General features: G+C 37.6%; 1 protein-coding gene across 1 annotated transcript in view; it reads right to left on the reverse strand.

The window, feature by feature from the left end:
* Window positions 1-17,831, reverse strand: part of ptprq (protein tyrosine phosphatase receptor type Q) — a 206,953-nt gene that overhangs the window by 11,605 nt on the left and 177,517 nt on the right. The window contains exons 53-58 of the mRNA XM_087997157.1: window positions 15,073-15,163; window positions 8,253-8,329; window positions 6,367-6,501; window positions 4,643-4,768; window positions 2,395-2,543; window positions 1,571-1,706 (exon numbers count right to left, since the gene is read on the reverse strand). Coding sequence (XP_087853283.1) covers window positions 1,571-1,706; window positions 2,395-2,543; window positions 4,643-4,768; window positions 6,367-6,501; window positions 8,253-8,329; window positions 15,073-15,163 — 714 coding nt within the window. The remainder of the gene's footprint in view (window positions 1-1,570; window positions 1,707-2,394; window positions 2,544-4,642; window positions 4,769-6,366; window positions 6,502-8,252; window positions 8,330-15,072; window positions 15,164-17,831) is intronic.

Consider the following 17,831-nt stretch of genomic DNA (forward strand, 5'->3'; position numbering starts at 1 on the left):
TTCCAGAACCTGATGCTCCCCTGGCATTTACCAGACAATGTGGAAATTTGCCCAGGCATTGCCTGTATGCAGAAAGCAGGACAGATCCAACCTGACCAATTATCACCCCATTACTCTACTCTCAATCATCAGTAAAGTGATGGAACCTGCTCAGTGACAACTGGTTTGGGTTCCACTGGGTCCACTCAGCTTCTGACCCCAATATAAACTTAGTTCAAACATGGACAAAAGAGTTAAATTACAAAGGTGGGGTGAGAGTGACTACTTCTGACATCAAGGCCACATTTGACTGAGTGTGGCATCAAGGACCCCTCACAAAACTGGGATCAATGGGTTTTGGGGGAAACTCTCTGCTGGTTAGAGTCATACCTGGAACATGGGAAGATGGTTTGGTTGTTGGAGGTCAATCCTCTCAGCTCCTGGATATCTATGCCAGACCCTTACCCACTCACTTGTCCAATCTATATCCCTCTGCAGACTTTCAGAGTCCTCTGCACACTTTGCTCTAGCACTTACCTAAGTGTCATCTGCGAACTTTGACACACGACACTTGCTCCCCAACTCTAAATCATCTATGTAAATTGTAAACAATTGCAGCACCAAAACTGATCCCTGAGGCACACCACTAGCCACTAATTGCCAATCTGAATGACACTCATATATCCCTATTTTTGCTTCCTGTTATTTAAACAGTCTTCTATCCATGCTAATACATCACCCATAATACTGTGCACCTTTATCTTATGCAGCAACCTTTTGTGTAGCACCTTTTTGAATGACTTATAGAAATCCAGATACAGCACATCCCCTGGTTTCCGATTGTCCACTGCGTCCATAATGTTGCTGGGGGAAGATCCTGAAACCCCTCGCCAAGGGCATTGTGGGTTATTCTGCAGCACATGGACTACAGTGGTTCAAGAATGCAGCTCACCACCACCTTCTCAAGGGCAATTAGGGAAGGGCAATAAACATTGGCCAGTTAGTCAGCCCACATCTCAAAAACGAATAAAAAACTGAGCGACTAATGCTTTGATAAGACAATAGTTAAGTCACGGTTGAGATACTACACTGAGTTCTGCGCATTATGTTATTGGAAGGATTTAAAGCACTCAAACACTGATTGACATATAGCATGTCTTGTTACACCACAGCATATTTTTATGTCAGCATATTTGGTGATTGTCTTGCAGTCAGAATTATATTATATCATCCTTTCCATTTTTGGAGGCTAAATATCAACGCCTTTAATTTAAATCCACCTTTATAAACTTAGTTGTGCTCTGAGTAACTGTTTGTTGACTATTTTTATTGTCTCCAATTCCACCATCTATGGTTTGGGTTGTTCAGTTCAGACCAATAGTCAGAGAATTTAGTTTGCTGTTTGAAAGGACATAGGCTAGATACTACCTCCAACATATTAAGAGGTCACAGGCAATGTCAAAAAGGTCCAAATGAAATTATGCTGAGATGTTTAAAATTTGGCATTCAATTTAAGGTGGAAAGGGAACCAAAGATGATCTGGTTATTTTAGCACAGAATCTGTTTACTTCTGTGGAAATTTTACACTTACCAAGTTCTGCACCATGCACATTCGTTCACTTCTTAACTCTGCCACAAATCCAAAAATGTCCACAAAGTCATGGTGGTTCATATGCTGTAGAAGGTGATCGAGTGCAATGAAGACACCTGTCCTTCCTACTCCAGCACTGGCAATGAGAAATCCAAAAGAACACATCCTTGTCAGCTATATACAATATGCTCCCCATTAGTTCCAGGACTTACTGTACCACTTGTTCATTCAACAACAGATTAATATTCCAGATTTAGCATTATAATCGTAAATGGAAATTACAATGAATATTTAATTCTTTACATTCTGTTTTGGCTCTTTTATGATATTCTAAATATGACTATAGTTTGTACTTACTACTTTTAGCCATTATCTACATTTGCTTCCAACTTGCTTCACTTACAGTAAAATACATTAATTTGTACAACTTGATTTTGTAGTCAATTATGATTTTTAAAATCAAGAACAGAAAATCAACTATTTACTTCAAAACTTTCCTTCAACTGTAAACTAAACTATGGTCAGATGTTTCTTTGTGGAAAATTGGAAAGGGTGAGGGGAAATTCAGCAGTGAAGGCTATCACTGCATCACTGTCCCAACATTTGTTAGTATTGTCTTCGAAATTTGTTAATCATTTACATGACTAAAATTATTTTTTTAAGTAATGTTCCATATTTCACAGCTAAATGCACACAATGCATCACATTTTACAATAACAATATACTTTAACTCCAGTGGAGCAGGGAAAACTTTCTTGGGAATAATAATTCCTCCAACACCATGAGGTACTATAGATCAATAGTTTTGTTCAGCAAGTTCCTACCTGCAATGCACAACAATAGGAGTGTTATCATTGGCTCTGTTTGCTCGAACTAGCTTCACATAGTGAATCAAAGGTGCACAAGTCTCAGGAACACCATGTTCAGGCCATGAAGTAAAGTTGAAATGAGTCACCATCATATAATCACCATACTGCTCAAATTGAAATTAATCGAAAGCAGATAGAAAATTAAGACCTTAAATTATATTGCAGTACAGCATATTATATCAAGTTAAGAATGCCTAAAGGGATTTTAAATTAAGTTGGTTCAGTTTCCCTGAAGTGATACTAATTTCTTTATCTTGACACATGTAAAGTTCAAGCTTTTAATTTCAGACAATTTAAGTGAATTTGTATATACCTCAAGGCTGATCTTAGCTTTAGTACCATAACTGACCTGAAGCATTGCTAGTATGGGTTCAGGAAAATTGGCTAGGATTTGCAATTAGAATCACAGTTCAACTACCTAAGCTGGAAATATATTTGAATAAACATTGATTGAGGATAGGACTATGCACGGTTATCATATTTGTTAGGATCCCAAGTGATGGTAATACTGTTCAAGTCAAATCCCACTGTGAAACCTGGCTTGATAGACCAGATTTTTTTTTTTACTTTTGTTCATTCTAAACTATAGACTGTTCATTTTAAACTGTGGTTAGCACTGCTGCCTCACAGCACCAGAGTCCCAGGTTCGATTCCAGCCTCGGGTGACTGTCTGTGTGGAGTTTGTACATTTTCCCCGTGTCTGCGTGGGTTTCCTCTGGGTGTTCCAGTTTCCTCCCACAGTCCAAAGATGTGCAGGTCAGGTGAATTAGCCATACTAAATTGCCTGTAGTGTAAGGTGCATTAGTCAGAGGGAAATGGGGCTGGGTGGGTTACTCTTCAGAGGGTTGGTATGGACTGGTTGAGCCGAAGGGCCTGTTTCCACACTATAGGGAATCTAATCTAATTCCTGAACATCACAAGTGTACCTTTAACAAAAAAAAGACATTCCTTTCATTCCAACAATATCATTAGAAACACAAAATACCTAGTAACAATTTACCACTAATTCTGCACCAAGGCTTCTTGCTTAAGTTGGCACAGCTACAACCTCTTTCCTTCCAGCAAATTTCTTATCATTCAACATATGCTTTTTCTTCAGCTGGTATCTTTTCCTGACACCTTAAATAATCTGTAAACTAAACTCAAGGTTGCACAAACGTCAGAGCAAACACAGGTTCTCAAAACACAGTTTCCAGTGGTCTTGCAGCATTTCTTTCCAGAGATTAGCACTTTTGCCTCCATTCTCTGGCACATATAGATATACTGAATGACCTTTGATAGAAATCCCTTCTGGAATTTTCTAAATCTGTGTGTGTCCCTGGACCCCTGTTGCTATCTCTGTTTTTAATACCTTAAACTGATCTCCATCTCTTCACTTCAAGGACCGTAAAACCTCATTAGAAATACATGTACACAAACAGGTCTCCAGATTTCCTGTCACCTTATTTACAGGAACAACTCTAAGAATGAAACAAAATCAGAATGCCCCTTCCCTAGTCAAAAAAATATATAAAATATCAATCAAATCTCAAGTTATATATTGTTTTAATGTTTCCAATAATTCAATATTGCTGACACTGTTGCTCCCCAAACGTGGAGCTTTTTACTATGAGGTGGAAGTGTCAGTATTGATTTGGGGCAGACACTCTCTGCTGATAAATTCTGTGTCAGTGGGCCCCCTCTCACTGCATCTGACAAAGGAGCATCGCTCCGAAAGCTTGTGATTTTGTCTAAACCTTTTGGACTGTAACCTGGTGTCATATGACTTTTGACTTTACTATGAGGTTCACAGATTGATGTGACACCTGTCTTTACCAGTTACAATGAACAATTATTGAGGTCAAACCACCAAAATGTAACGTTTCTTCAATCAATGATAAAATTATAATGGAAAAGTATAAAAGTATTTAACAAAATTAGTTCAATCATTTGAGATACGCCTTAATCTCTGCAGTTTGATGAAGGTATCATATTCATGATGTACAAAGACATTTACAGTGACAGGGTATGATAAAGCCTAAGTTCCATCATGAAAATTTTGAAAGCTTCTATTCATGTACAACATAGCTAAACAGAATAGTATTGAGTTGCCATTTTCAAATTAGACAAGATGTATTTTACAACATAATTTTCACTATCAAAAATTCCTCCAACATATTATCATATCAATTTCAGTGAGTTCACTAGAATAGCAGTTATGTACCTTTTCAATTTTCAGTTCTCGGATAGTCCAATCTGCCTGAACATCCTCTGCTAGTTTAGTGATCACAATATCCCCAAACACAGTTACTGGCTTGTTGTCCTCAGGCCAATACTGGTGACATTTAATCTAAATTGAAATAAATAATGCAACAATGTTGTGAGATTTTAATATGTCCTGTTAATAACTTCAAGTATTGCATACCATAAGATGAAAATTACCTGCACAGTTTGTGAAATGCCTTGAGACTGAAATTACTCAATATTAACTCTCATCATAACTTTGTGTCCTAACCTAAACTGGGACCTGCTGGTTAACATTCTGAGAGGCAGGACCTCTACCTCTTAAAAAGCCAATAATGCAGATGGAGCTAGGATTTCCCAAGCAAGGGAGTACCACTTCCTTACTCTCCTAGAAACCTAGGTGCTGGTGAGACAAAGCATATTGTTCTTCAGAAAGTATATAAGTAGATAGTCATGAGGAGGACAAGCTCAAAAACAGTCTGACAGTTTGAAGACACATTGTAAAACTTATCAAAATTGACATGGGAACAAAGGAAATACAGTAAAGTCCCAACATTTATGGGGAGTTGCATTTCCAGAGGATGTCACGGTCAATGACTTGTGTGAAGACATAAAATGCACATTTACATTATACAATGCAGTTCGCACGATTATTTCCAAAAAACAATGAATGAGCAAACATTAGTGTCAGTGGATAGAACATTACACAGTGAGTGTTGATTGGATAAGTGAGTTTGCATAAGTAGGGCACTTAAATGCAGGACCTCAATGTTGGGGCAGGAGTGGGACTGAGCCTGCACTACCAATCGTAGAGATCATAGATGGTCACTTAGCAAAACACTATTTTTATCCATTATTTGTTATCTAGATGTCAGCAATATCCAGAAAACTATTTCTATATAAAAACAAGTATTATGGATACTGTAAATATGAAATGAAAACAAAGACCCAACTGGTCTGCCACATCTGTGGAAAGAGAAACAGTTAACATTTTGACTCTAATATGATTATTCTTCATAACAATTGATTTCTGTCTGGAAAGTGCCAAATGACTTAGTCTTTGCACCTTCTGGCATAGAGAATTCCTAATATTCACCATCTTCTGAATGAATAAGTTCCTCCTCATCGTCTTATATGTCCTAATCCTTATTCTAAGAGTTGTGAGCTGGCTCTAGACTCATCAGCCAGAGGTAACATTTAATCCACACCTATTCTGTCACACTCTGTAAAAGATTTATAATAGGCTAACCTCCAAAGAGGCTTCACAGATTGCTTCTTGGAGCTAGGGGCTAATCAGTATATCCATCTGAATGGCAATAGTGCCAGAGTTTCCAGCAGCCTGGGGCTGACACACACTCATTGGAACAAATGTCTGGAAGCTTCACGTAAACAAGATACTCTCTCACTAGCTTTGCATGTTATGGTGGAGCGCAGGTTAATGTAATACTGGCATGGCTTCTAGGAATATACCCATATAAGTTCAGTTCAATTAATATTTTGCGGAATTAATCAACCAATAATCCTGATGCTTTACTTCATGAAATTATAATTTATGACAAATATTGATTTGCATTTTCATGAAATAACTTTTTAAAATTTGTCATTCTGATATGTCTGACCAGCTATTTTCATTAATCTGTTCACTAAAATAGTGTGCACACATGTTCCATTCCACAGCATGTCATTGTCTTAACAGCGACTTACTCTGCCCTTTTCAAAACAGTGTGTCAACATGACTATGGATTGAGTTCTTGTCTCCCAAATCATTCTCCAAAAATCTGCCACTGTTCCTGGTAAAGGGCCTTGAGTAGCAATAAACTCATTTGGGCATAAGTAACCCTATTAAAATAGCAAATATAATGATTAAGGAACAATACATTAAAATAAAATGGCTATATATAACAATGTTCTAATTATTATCAATGTTATATTTCAAAAAATAGTTCTGTCAGCTATCCTAAGATCTAGCACGTTTACTATTCTATCAGATGTATGGAATCAAGCTCCCACTTTATTAGCTTGAATATACATTCAAAAAGGACTGAAGGGGTGTTGCACTGTCAGAAGCATCAGATGAGAGGTAGAGTTTCTACCCCTGGGCTAGGAGACCAGGTTCAAATCCCAATTGCTCTGAGGTGTGTAATGACATCTCTGAACAGGTTGATTAGAAAATATGTTAAATAAAAAAAAAACTGAGGTCACATCTGGATAGGGGATATTTCATAGCACTATTTGCAGAATTTCTCGCAATCCTTCCAATGTTCTTATAAGCAGCATGAAAAAAAGTTCAATTTATCTCATTGCTGTTATAGGATCTTATTAAGAGGAAGTTGGATGCATTGTTTCCCGACATTATATTGAATTAAAAACAAGTCATTCAGCACAACTAGTCCATACTAATGCATAGCTTCATTCAAGTAAATTAATAAGGCCATACTGGGACTGTGGCCTGAAACAGGGAGGCCATCTCTAATGACGCTTTGTCAGTTACCTATTTGCTCTAGGTATGATCTGGGTAACATCACCAATCTGGGTTCAAGGTAAGTTAATTACCACTCATTAGCCAGCTACCCCTACTTGGTGGAATCATTGATCCAAAACTGACCTTGCAGATTTTCCTCCCAGTCCAACCTCCAGCTTTGTCTTTGCATGTGTCATAAGAAGGATGTTATATAAAATAAAAGCTCTTTCTTCACTCTTTAATTGTAACAAAGTCAAAGCACATGCAGAATGAACCTGTTTGTACTTTTGCCATCAATTGTAAAAAAGGAAAGTTTTCTTTTTGTTTTGTCATTGCAAGTCTCTCTCTTTCCTGCTATTAGAAAGTAATCTTTACTAATATGCCATCATTCTATAGGCAACTGTACTGTGGTCAAACACACATTGAGAGATATTCAATGAGAATATGAAAAAGGAATTAATAAGTGATAATTATCGGTTATGGAGCATATGGTATTTGGTGAGGGAATAATATATGAAAAAATCAATTTTCATATTTTAAGGCAGTAAAGATAATGGAGAAATTATGTTTGCAAGAGGTCACAACATGCAGGAACAAATAATTGAATAAAACAAATAATTGAATAATCTATTAATCAAACAATACAAATAACTTAGATCAGGAATTTCAGCAATCTATGTACAGATAAAAAATGAGAATCATTTTAGGGACAAGCGATTAGCTAGTAGTTCAGAGAAGGGAGGCTCATGTGTATTTTTCTAAGGCAACAACAACTAGAAAGGAATAGAAAATTTAAATTATTTTCAGCAATGTTGTTTATTCATTGTGACTACATTGTGAATTCTGGAACTCTCTACTTAATGACACTGTGGGTATACCTTCACCACTGTAGTTCAATAGGGTGTCATGACCAGCTACTCAAGTATTAACCATAAAAAGTTGCCTTGCCATTGAAAGTGCATCCCATGGTGAATTTTAGTAGAACTCTAAATGCTTTTAAATAATCTAACATAATTGGTATTGTAATTAATGGCAATGCTACATTCTTATGATGGTTAGTGAAGTTAATTTTAAGTATATTTGTCTTGATCTCTGTGGCTGCTGGAGAAAGAAATATTGATCTACTCACTGCAACATAGCTAGCATTGATGAAATCAGATCCTGGGACACCAGCTTCAAGCATGAGCTTCACTCGATTGTTATTATCTACATAAAAGAAATTTATGTTTGTTGATAATGTCATTAATTCATTCTAAATCATATGTATAGTGCCGATATATCATATACATAAGCTAACAGTGGCCGTTTCAAATAAGTTGGAGGAAAAAGTGAAGCTACATTCGTCAAGGAATATTATGCTTTCCAACTTGTGTTTCAGACACAGCTTAATACATCAAAGGCAGTTCTTCCGACATGAGCTAAAAATGATGCAAAGTTAAAAATCACACAATACCAGGTTATAGTCCAACAGGTTTAATTGGAAGCACACTAGCTTTTGGAGCGACGTTCCTTCATCAGGTGATAGTGGAGGGCTCGATTGTAACACAGAATTTATAGCAAAAATTTGCAGTGTGATGTAACTGAAATTATACATTGAAAAATTGATTGTCTGTTAAGCCTTTCATCTGTTAGAATACAGTGATAGTTTCATTTCTTTCATGTGTAAATCACAAAATCTTTTTTTTAAAGTTGCATTCTCGGGTTAGCTGTTAACAATGGTGATAGCTAGACAATATGTTGAAGGTGTTGTCTAGCTATCACCATTGTTAACAGCTAACCCGAGAATGCAACTTTTAAAAAAAGATTTTGTGATTTACACATGAAAGTGAAACTATCACTGTATTCTAACAGATGAAAGGCTTAACAGACAATCAATTTTTCAATGTATAATTTCAGTTACATCACACTGCAAATTTTTGCTATAATTCTGTGTTACGATCGAGCCCTCCACAATCACCTGATGAAGGAGCGTCGCTCCGAAAGCTAGTGTGCTTCCAATTAAACCTGTTGGACTATAACCTGGTGTTGTGTGATTTTTAACTTTGTACACCCCAGTCCAACACCGGCATCTCCAAATCATAAAAATTATGCAGAATTGACCTAAATTTCAGACTGCCATATTTTCTAATAAGATAAAAACCAAAAGAACTCCAAATGCTATAAATCAGAAACAGAAACAAAAAGCTCAGCGGGGCATAGATAGGGTAAATAGACAAAGTCTTTTCCCTGGGGTCGAGGAGTCCAGAACTAGAGGGCATAGGTTTAGGGTGAGAGGGGAAAGATATAAAAGAGACATAAGGGGCAACTTTTTCACACAGAGGGTGGTATGTGTATGGAATGAGCTGCCAGAGGATGTGGTGGAGGCTGGTACAATTGCAACATTTAAGAGGCATTTGGATCGGTATATGAATAGGAAGTGTTTGGAGGGATATGGGCCGGGTGCTGGTAGGTGGAGCTAGATTGGGTTGGGATATCTGGTCGGCATGGATGGGTTGGACCGAAGGGTCTGTTTCCATGCTGTATAATTTCTATGACTCTAAGTCTGGCAACACTTGTGAAGAAAAATCAGAGTTAAAACTTTGGGTCGAGTGACCCTTTCTCACAACCTTTTGAAGAACCTGCTGAGTTTTTCTGACAATTTCTGTTTTCTGATAAGATCTTAGCCTTGGCTTCATGATGAACTTGATTTAGATTTTTTTTTGATTTACTGCAGTATACTTACAAGTACCCCTGAAATACAGTGTTACAGTCTATAGAAATCAGATTCTACATTTCTAACTTTTCATTTTGCGAATAAAAAGTAAAGAATGCTAAATTGATTGAGCAGTTGGATTAGATTACAAATCTTAAAAGGTATTAAATATATTGCTTCATGCACCTGTAGTTTAATGTTTGCATAAGTGATACTAAAAGTGCACTTTATAATGTTAAACTTATTTTGCATCTTGAAAAGTTCAAATTGACTGATGTTAAAGTTCTCATAAATCTTACTGTTTCCAGATGCTTTAAGTGAAACATAATTTCATTAGTAGCTTAAAACACAAAAAGGCTTTAGTAAGGATAATATTAAACTTTACAGTCTAACTTCAAGTTAAAGAATTCTTAAGATTATTTCCTTAATTTCACTTCATTCTCTTTCTTCATATCAATATTTTGTCTAATTTGTTTTAATCCATAATAAAAAGACAAAAAAACTGTTTGAAATAACATGGCGTGTTTTTTGCCACATGACATGTTGCTTTGTAGATATCAACAATCTGATTAACATAAAGTTCGAATATTATTTTGAGGTTTGAAAATTGAGTTAATAACATAAGAGTTTTCTGTGCATCTGAAGTTAATAGTTAACTTATTAGTATTTCTATAGCCATAGTGATTTGTTTTAGAACAGTTCATGAGAATTACTTTGGCAGCTTAATGCGTTTTATTTACATTGGAATTTTATGATCTAGAAAGGTGGACAAATTATACCTCAAGGTCTCTGTTCCACATTTCTGGCCCAAGATTTTTTTTTAAATTTGGATAGATGCACCCATGGCATGGAGGGGGAGGCTTCTGGTTTGAGTTTTATTTTGAGTGGAGCAGTTTTGTGAAGTGCTTGCATGGAGATACATGGACAAAGCAGTTCTCCTGAGAAGACTAGAATATAGTAAAATTCAGTCACCTTAAAGTCAGGAGTTAGTGATAGTCACCAATTGCAAGTGTTTGGATAAAACCCTGAACAGGATTGGAAGCTGAGTTAGTTTAAACCCAAGTGTATGATAACTGCAGGAGTAAGCTGTCTGAGGTTCCAATTTCAGAGTTAAAGGGGCAGTTATCTTAAATGTTTCAAACTGTTAGAACATGGGATTCTGGTTCATGTATTGTAGAAGGGTTGCTGTTGGGTACTGTACAATGGAATATTTAAAAACTTGTAAAGGAGTGTTTTGAGATTAATGAGATTTTACTTCTACTGTGTGTTTAAAACTTTGAATTTGTTTATAATAAATTGGTTGGATAATTCTATTTTGTCTTCATTCCTTTTGTTTAATAAACTTCTGTTTATTGTCAAAATACAACCTGCAAAAATGTGTGCTTCAGCCTCAGCATTTTGGGAAAGCAAATTTTAGCAGGACTTATACACTTAATGGTAAGGTCCTGGGGAGTGTTGCTGAACAGAGACCTTGAAGTGCAGGTTCAAAGCTCCTTGAAAGTAGAGAAGCAGGTAGATAGGATAGTGAAGAAAGCATTTGCTATGCTTCCCTTTATTGGTCAGAGCATTGAGTATAGAAGTTGGGAGGTCATGTTGCGGCTGTACAGGATGTTGGTTAGGCCACTTTAGGAATATTATGTGCTATTCTGGTCTCCTTCCTATTGGAAGGATGTTGTGAAACTTGAAAGGGTTCAGAAAAGGTTCACAAGGATGTTGCCAGGGTTGGAGGATTTAAGCTATAGGGAGAGGTTGAATAGGCTGGGGCTGTTTTCCCTGGAGTGTCGAAGACTGAGGGGTGACCTCATAGAAATCATGAGGGGCATGGATAGGATAAATAGACAAAGTCTTTTCCCTGGGCTAGGGGAGCCCAGAACTAGATGGCATAGATGTAGGATGAGAAGAGAAAGATATAAAAGAGACCTAAGGGGCAACCTTTCCATGCAGAGGATGGTCCGTGTATGGAATGAGCTGCCAGAGGAAGTGATGGAAACTGGTACAATTACAACATTTAAGAGGCATTTGGATGGGTACATGAATAGGAGGGGTTTGGAGGGATATGGGCCAAGTGCTGGCAAATGGGACTAGATTACTTTAGGATATCTAGTCGGCATTAACGAGTTGAACTTAAGGGTCTGTTTCCGTGCTGGACATCTCTATGACTCTGTGACTCAGTGAGAGACCAATTACATTAATTTCATCAATTATAGCATTTTCCTCAGACATGGCAGACAAGAGAAAATTGGCACCTCACTTTGTGGAAAGGGACGTGGAGGTCCTGATCGATTGGGTGGTGTAGAGAAGCACTGAAATTTTTCCCTAACATGCTCTGACCTATCCCAACATCCCAAAAAACTATTTCAACATGGCCTCTGTGCGGCTGACCCACTGTCTCAGAATATCTCATCCCTGACAGATGTGGCAAATACATTCATCTCACTCTTCTGATGCCTCATTCCAGGAAAACAAAATCCCACAGTAGGGAAGCAAGAGCCAAAATGAGCAGTGGGGAGCCCTACATTCAGCACTTCATCACTACCAGGACCAAAACCACTCCTGAATTACCCCTACTGCCTCCCCTTTACAAATATCTATTTATAAGTTACTCCGCTTCATAACTGTCATCCCCTCTGCATCTCTGTATGCTGCTTCTAATCCCCATTACTGACTTTCACAGCTTCCCTTCCCAGCAGTGTCCCCAAATAACTGCCGCTTGAATTTTAGTGAATGGATCCCCAGGACTGACTGTGGTCCACCTCTTGACAGATTGGGACGTATAGACCAACTGATGACACTCCAGATCCCAGACTGATCTCTATGCAGCTCTGACTGACCTCCCATGCATCCTTGCATGGACCTTACCACCAAAAGGGATGACTGACTGTATCACAGCGCCTGGACTGATATTGGAGATTACCCTTGACTTACTGAGCCTGACTGAAGAGAGAATTTCCCTTGATTTGACTCTCAGACTTAGACATACTCATTTGGTTGATGTACTTGCAGTGTGTTTACTGTGTACACTGATGACACATGGTGAAGCTGTGAGCACAATAATGTACAGCAACGTGTCTATTCCTTTACTGGTCACTAATAACAAGCTGCTTGTCTTTGTGACTGTACTAAAAGGCAAGACAAGAAACAACTACTTTTAGAATTTCAGCTGTGGCTGAGGGGACGTGGCACAAAAAGACAAGGCAGAGCAAGGCAGGGATGTTGCGAGCACTCAAAAAGGGAAAAGGCTAGTGCTGAGACACCAAGCAAGAAAGCACCCTGGTTAAATCCATGAGATGGATGTCTATCGCTGCACTCAATATGTCTTGGTATCAGCATACCATTGAGAACTGATTGTGTATCTCAAAGTGCAGCACTGAAGTGCAGAATCATATTCTAAGTGGAAATGTGCCATGAGGCTGTGATTATACTGGCGTGTGTCAGAAGCCAAGATCTGTGGACAGGCGGTGCATGTGAACCCTGCCCACAGCAGGTGCCCTGTAATGTTGGTGCCTGGTATATGAGATGGAGATCCAGAGGAGCAAGCAGAGAGCTGACATTTGACTTTCATGTCAGGAATTATCACTATTTGTTTTTCATCTGGCAGGTGGGAGAATGAGAAACGTAACATAAATAATGTGAGATTAGCTAATAATGGTATGTTAATTCATGAGAATGCATACAAATAGACCTCTCACTGCTCACTAATGTTAATCCTGTTTCACCGTTTAACACTGGGGAAAAATAAGACTTTTTCACCAATGCCCATGTCATTCAATGCTTAGGAAGATTTCATCTGATTGGGAAATGCATTGTTCAGGATTACTAACAGTGTATATCACTACTTTTTTTTGTTTATTCAAGGGATGAGAGGCCAGCATTAATTGCCATCCCTAAATGCCCAGAGCAGGGTGGGGAGAGGGGTTAAGAGTCAACCACATTGCTCTGGGTCTGCTGTCATATGTAGGCTAGACCAGGTAAGGATGGTAGTTTCCTTCCCTAAAGGACATTAGTAAACCAGATGGGTTTTTCCAACAATCAATTTGTGGTCATCATTAGTCTCTTAATTCCAGATTTTTTCATTGAATTCAAATTCCACCATCTGCTACAATAGGATTTGAACTTGCGTCCCCAGAATATTACCTGGGTTTCTGGATTAATGTCCAGTGATAATAGCATTGGCCATGTCCCAGCACTAGGCCATTTCCCTTACCAATACTAATCATGAACTGCTTTTCATTTGTTTCACTTGAATTAATGTACACTGATGGCTGTAAAAAATAACAGGCAGGGTATTGTATGTGCCAACTGGGTGTGTTTTCGGCATGGTAGTTGTCTGCCCAGATTGCCACTTCTACACATACCCATAATCTCATTACAGAAGCAGGGTAGGTGCTGAAATTAATGTCTTTAGCCTGTGTGACAAAGCTAATTGTAATCCCCAACACAGTTATCAAAATGAACTAGGTTGGTATGAATTTTTTACCAAATTTAATGGGGACTTATTAACTGAGAACCAAACTGAAGGACCGCAACTGTATTTGGTGAGAGTTATTGACAGAATTGCGTTTTTACCAAAATGCAACAAGCAGAAACCTGATAGTTCCATCAAAGAAAGGAAAAGAAAACTAGAGACTAAGTCATTCCAAGAAGCTCCTGTGCATCTCCTAGTGGTCAGTTTGACAACAGCCTTAGCTGTTATTTCTCACTTGACCTCTTAACATGTGCTTCATGATTGTGAAATCAATTAGAAACAAATAATAGAGAGGACAAAACAAGAATCAGCTAATTCATCAAATTTTTTTAGCACTTTCAGGTGAGTAAATATTTGATTTGGAAAACAATATGCTAAAATGGAGATAGAACTGATCTTTAACAAAAATCTTATTGTCTTTCTGGGGAAAAGATGGCTGTTGTAGCACCAATCCTCGATCCTTAATTTAAATCTAACTGAATAAATATTACACAAAGAACTATTGCAGAAAATATTTTACACTTGTGTATGTTGTCCCCATGTTCTTAAATTTTCTCAAAAATATAACATCATTTGACTTAATTAGCTGGAGAACTTTACTGATCTCTATTATGATCAGATATAAAATGGTATTTGTTTATAGCATTTAGAACAATACATCAAAATTTTTGTACCATTACTGACATCGTCTCGAAAACTGAAACTTCACATATTAATTGAAACATTTCTGAAAAATATTTCAGGTAATACTTCTGCAAAGGTCCTCTAATCGAAAAATTTAATAGAACTTACAGGGCTTTATATTTGCAAAGCGATTCTTGGTTCGATTCCAGGGCAAGTCAGCATCAGATGATGTAAGTTCCTGACCCAGTTTGGGGAGTTCCTTTAAAATAAATATTTCAAACTGTCATTTCTGACAATCAAAACTGATAAAAATATCCATGAATAGCCATGAATCCAGTACTATTAAACTTCCTGCTCGGGAGATCTGTTTCCAAACTAAGCTAAGCATCCTCTTTTGAGCCTTGCAATTGGTTTACAATGTATCACTTAAGTACTATAGCAACTTAAGTACCATACTTAAGCAAACATAATAGGCAGAAAAATTTAACAACGTCTAAAACTGGAATACCAACAAAATTCAGCGAGCTTGCTAGAGTGAGCAAGGTGATGTGTAGGCTTGGATGATTGCACAACAGTGTCCATATCTGACTCCTGACAACAGGAATACTGCCCCATATAGAATGAGTGCCATTGGGTTTAGAAATGAGCCACTTCAATCAAAATATCCCTGCCCCACAGGGATTAATGAAGATTCAAGGAGTAAAGAGACTCATTAGGGTCTCCTTTGCCTCCAGAAGATTGCCTGACAAGTTCTGACATGTGTGCGTGTGCGTGCGTGAAAGTGTGCTTTTGTATGTTTACAGGAAAGGGGATTCCAATGCAGGCTACCTACTTCCTTGGACAATGAATGGTCGGCAACTCTTGGGGCTGAGATTTCCACCTTAGACTCACAGGACGCCTCATAGTGTCCAGTTAACTATCTGATTTCCTCATAAATGTATCAGGCCTTCTATTAAAAAGTGATGTGAGATTCCTACCAGTTTTCCTAATACTAAATTCTGTACATCTTTTCTTTCATAAGACAATCAGATGGTCTAAAGGATTTGGTGGCAGGAAGACTCCTGATTCTGTTCACATTTCTGCCTTAAATTTCAATATTTCCATTGATTAAAAAAGAGCAGTCACAGAATCAGTATCTTAAATGGCATCTTACTGATGCAAAAGTAGATCAATTGGAGACAGTCTTGAAAATAAGTGGAAGCATCTTAATTTGGAATACATTGAGAAAGATGATTAGTTGGAATTTCTGCACAGCTTCCCCAGTTTCTGATTATAACTTGCAAAAAGTGAAGTAAGCCCTGGAGAACCAGTCAGTGGGTTCCTTTAACCTGCCATCAAAGTCATTGTGAAAGATTGGGGACCCAAATTTCTTTGGACCTGAAATGTAGCCTCAATTTGCTGGGAGAACAACCATATTGAGCAAGATCCAGAAATGTTGCCTTGTCATTTAGTATCTAATGAGGACTTCATATATAGCATTCCATCCAACCAAAGGAGAATGTGTGGGAGTAGATTCAATAGAATAATTTCCCTATGCCTAAATTCAAGTGGATTAAACATCCAATGATCTGTTCACCAGGATGAGTCAATCATACACGATTATAGGGGAGAAGTGGAGCCGAACAAAATTCACATTCAATTAATTAACAAATCTACAGTAAAGAGATAGTCTAAGTAACAGTGACTATGAAATGGCTATATTGTCATAAAATCCCACCTAATTTACTCATGTCCTTGAGGCAAGGTACCTGGAGGCCTCCCTAGACTTCAGACCTATAAAATGTGGTTGACTCTTAATTGCTCTCTGACACAGTTAAGCAAGCCACCCAATTGCTTCAATCCATTACAGAAGAAAAATTTAAAAAGCAAAACTGGATAGAGTACCCATCCAGTGGGCACTTGGCAATGTTATGATCCCAATTGATGTTAATACCAGACAAGTCAGATCCTAGAGTGAAACCTGGTTTATTAGATCCTAACTCTATTTTATTTTTGACCATGGAGGCCAGTAATTGAATGTGTTCACAAGAGATTGTCAGTGTACATCTAACTGAAAGAATAAAATAATTTATTAACAGGTTTTATATCCAATATGGGAGCAGAGCAGTGCCCCGTCTTTCTCTAGTCCCACTGCTGCACTAGTCAGAACATAAATTTAAAGTGTTTTACCTAAGTCCTAATAAGGCCACTCATGTGCTTCTCCTCTGTGAAAAGATCCATCAACTAAATTTCTTTGGTAAACATTAGTGATTTATTATAAGACAAAACCTATCCAATGAAGATGCACAATTGGTTAACACACATAATTTGTGTGTTATGCACACACACTGGAAAATAAACAAATTTCTCCACCCTTTCTGTCCAAGGGTGCTTTTTACGGAGGACAAAAAAAAGGTATAGACTGTTCCAAAGTCTGTCCATCCAGTGGACTTGCACATATGGTCAAGTTACAGTTTTTCCTGTGGTCTTAGCAGACATAGTTAGCTCAGGAAATACAATCTTGAGAAGTTCATTTCATCACTGACTTCCATAAGAACAATTAGGTTTCACATTTAATTCACCACAAAGGTGCATCAGAAACTGGAGACTTTTGCCGAACACTTTGTTCTTAGAAGACCTTTCCCAAATAAATCTAAAACAAAAACTCTAAGCTTGAAACCACTGTTTATACTGGCTAGCTATAAAGCCTAGTCAAAAACAAGAGTTTTTTCCTGAATTGAGTTCAAGTAACCAACACCAACAATTATCACAATCATATAATTCTGAGAGGAATTGCTTGAAAAAAAGTGCTAATATCTTTCCATTGAGCCTTTAAATAAAATCCAGGCATCTCCATATTCTTTCAAAATGAAGTACTTAAAATGAAATATTAAATATGAATTGGTTTCATAATACAAGGTTTAAAGACATGCACTATGTTATACTAG

This window comes from Chiloscyllium plagiosum, unplaced genomic scaffold (assembly GCF_037043375.1).
Source record: "Chiloscyllium plagiosum isolate Xiang-an unplaced genomic scaffold, Cpla_swu_hap1 HiC_scaffold_19, whole genome shotgun sequence".
Taxonomy (NCBI): domain Eukaryota; kingdom Metazoa; phylum Chordata; class Chondrichthyes; order Orectolobiformes; family Hemiscylliidae; genus Chiloscyllium; species Chiloscyllium plagiosum.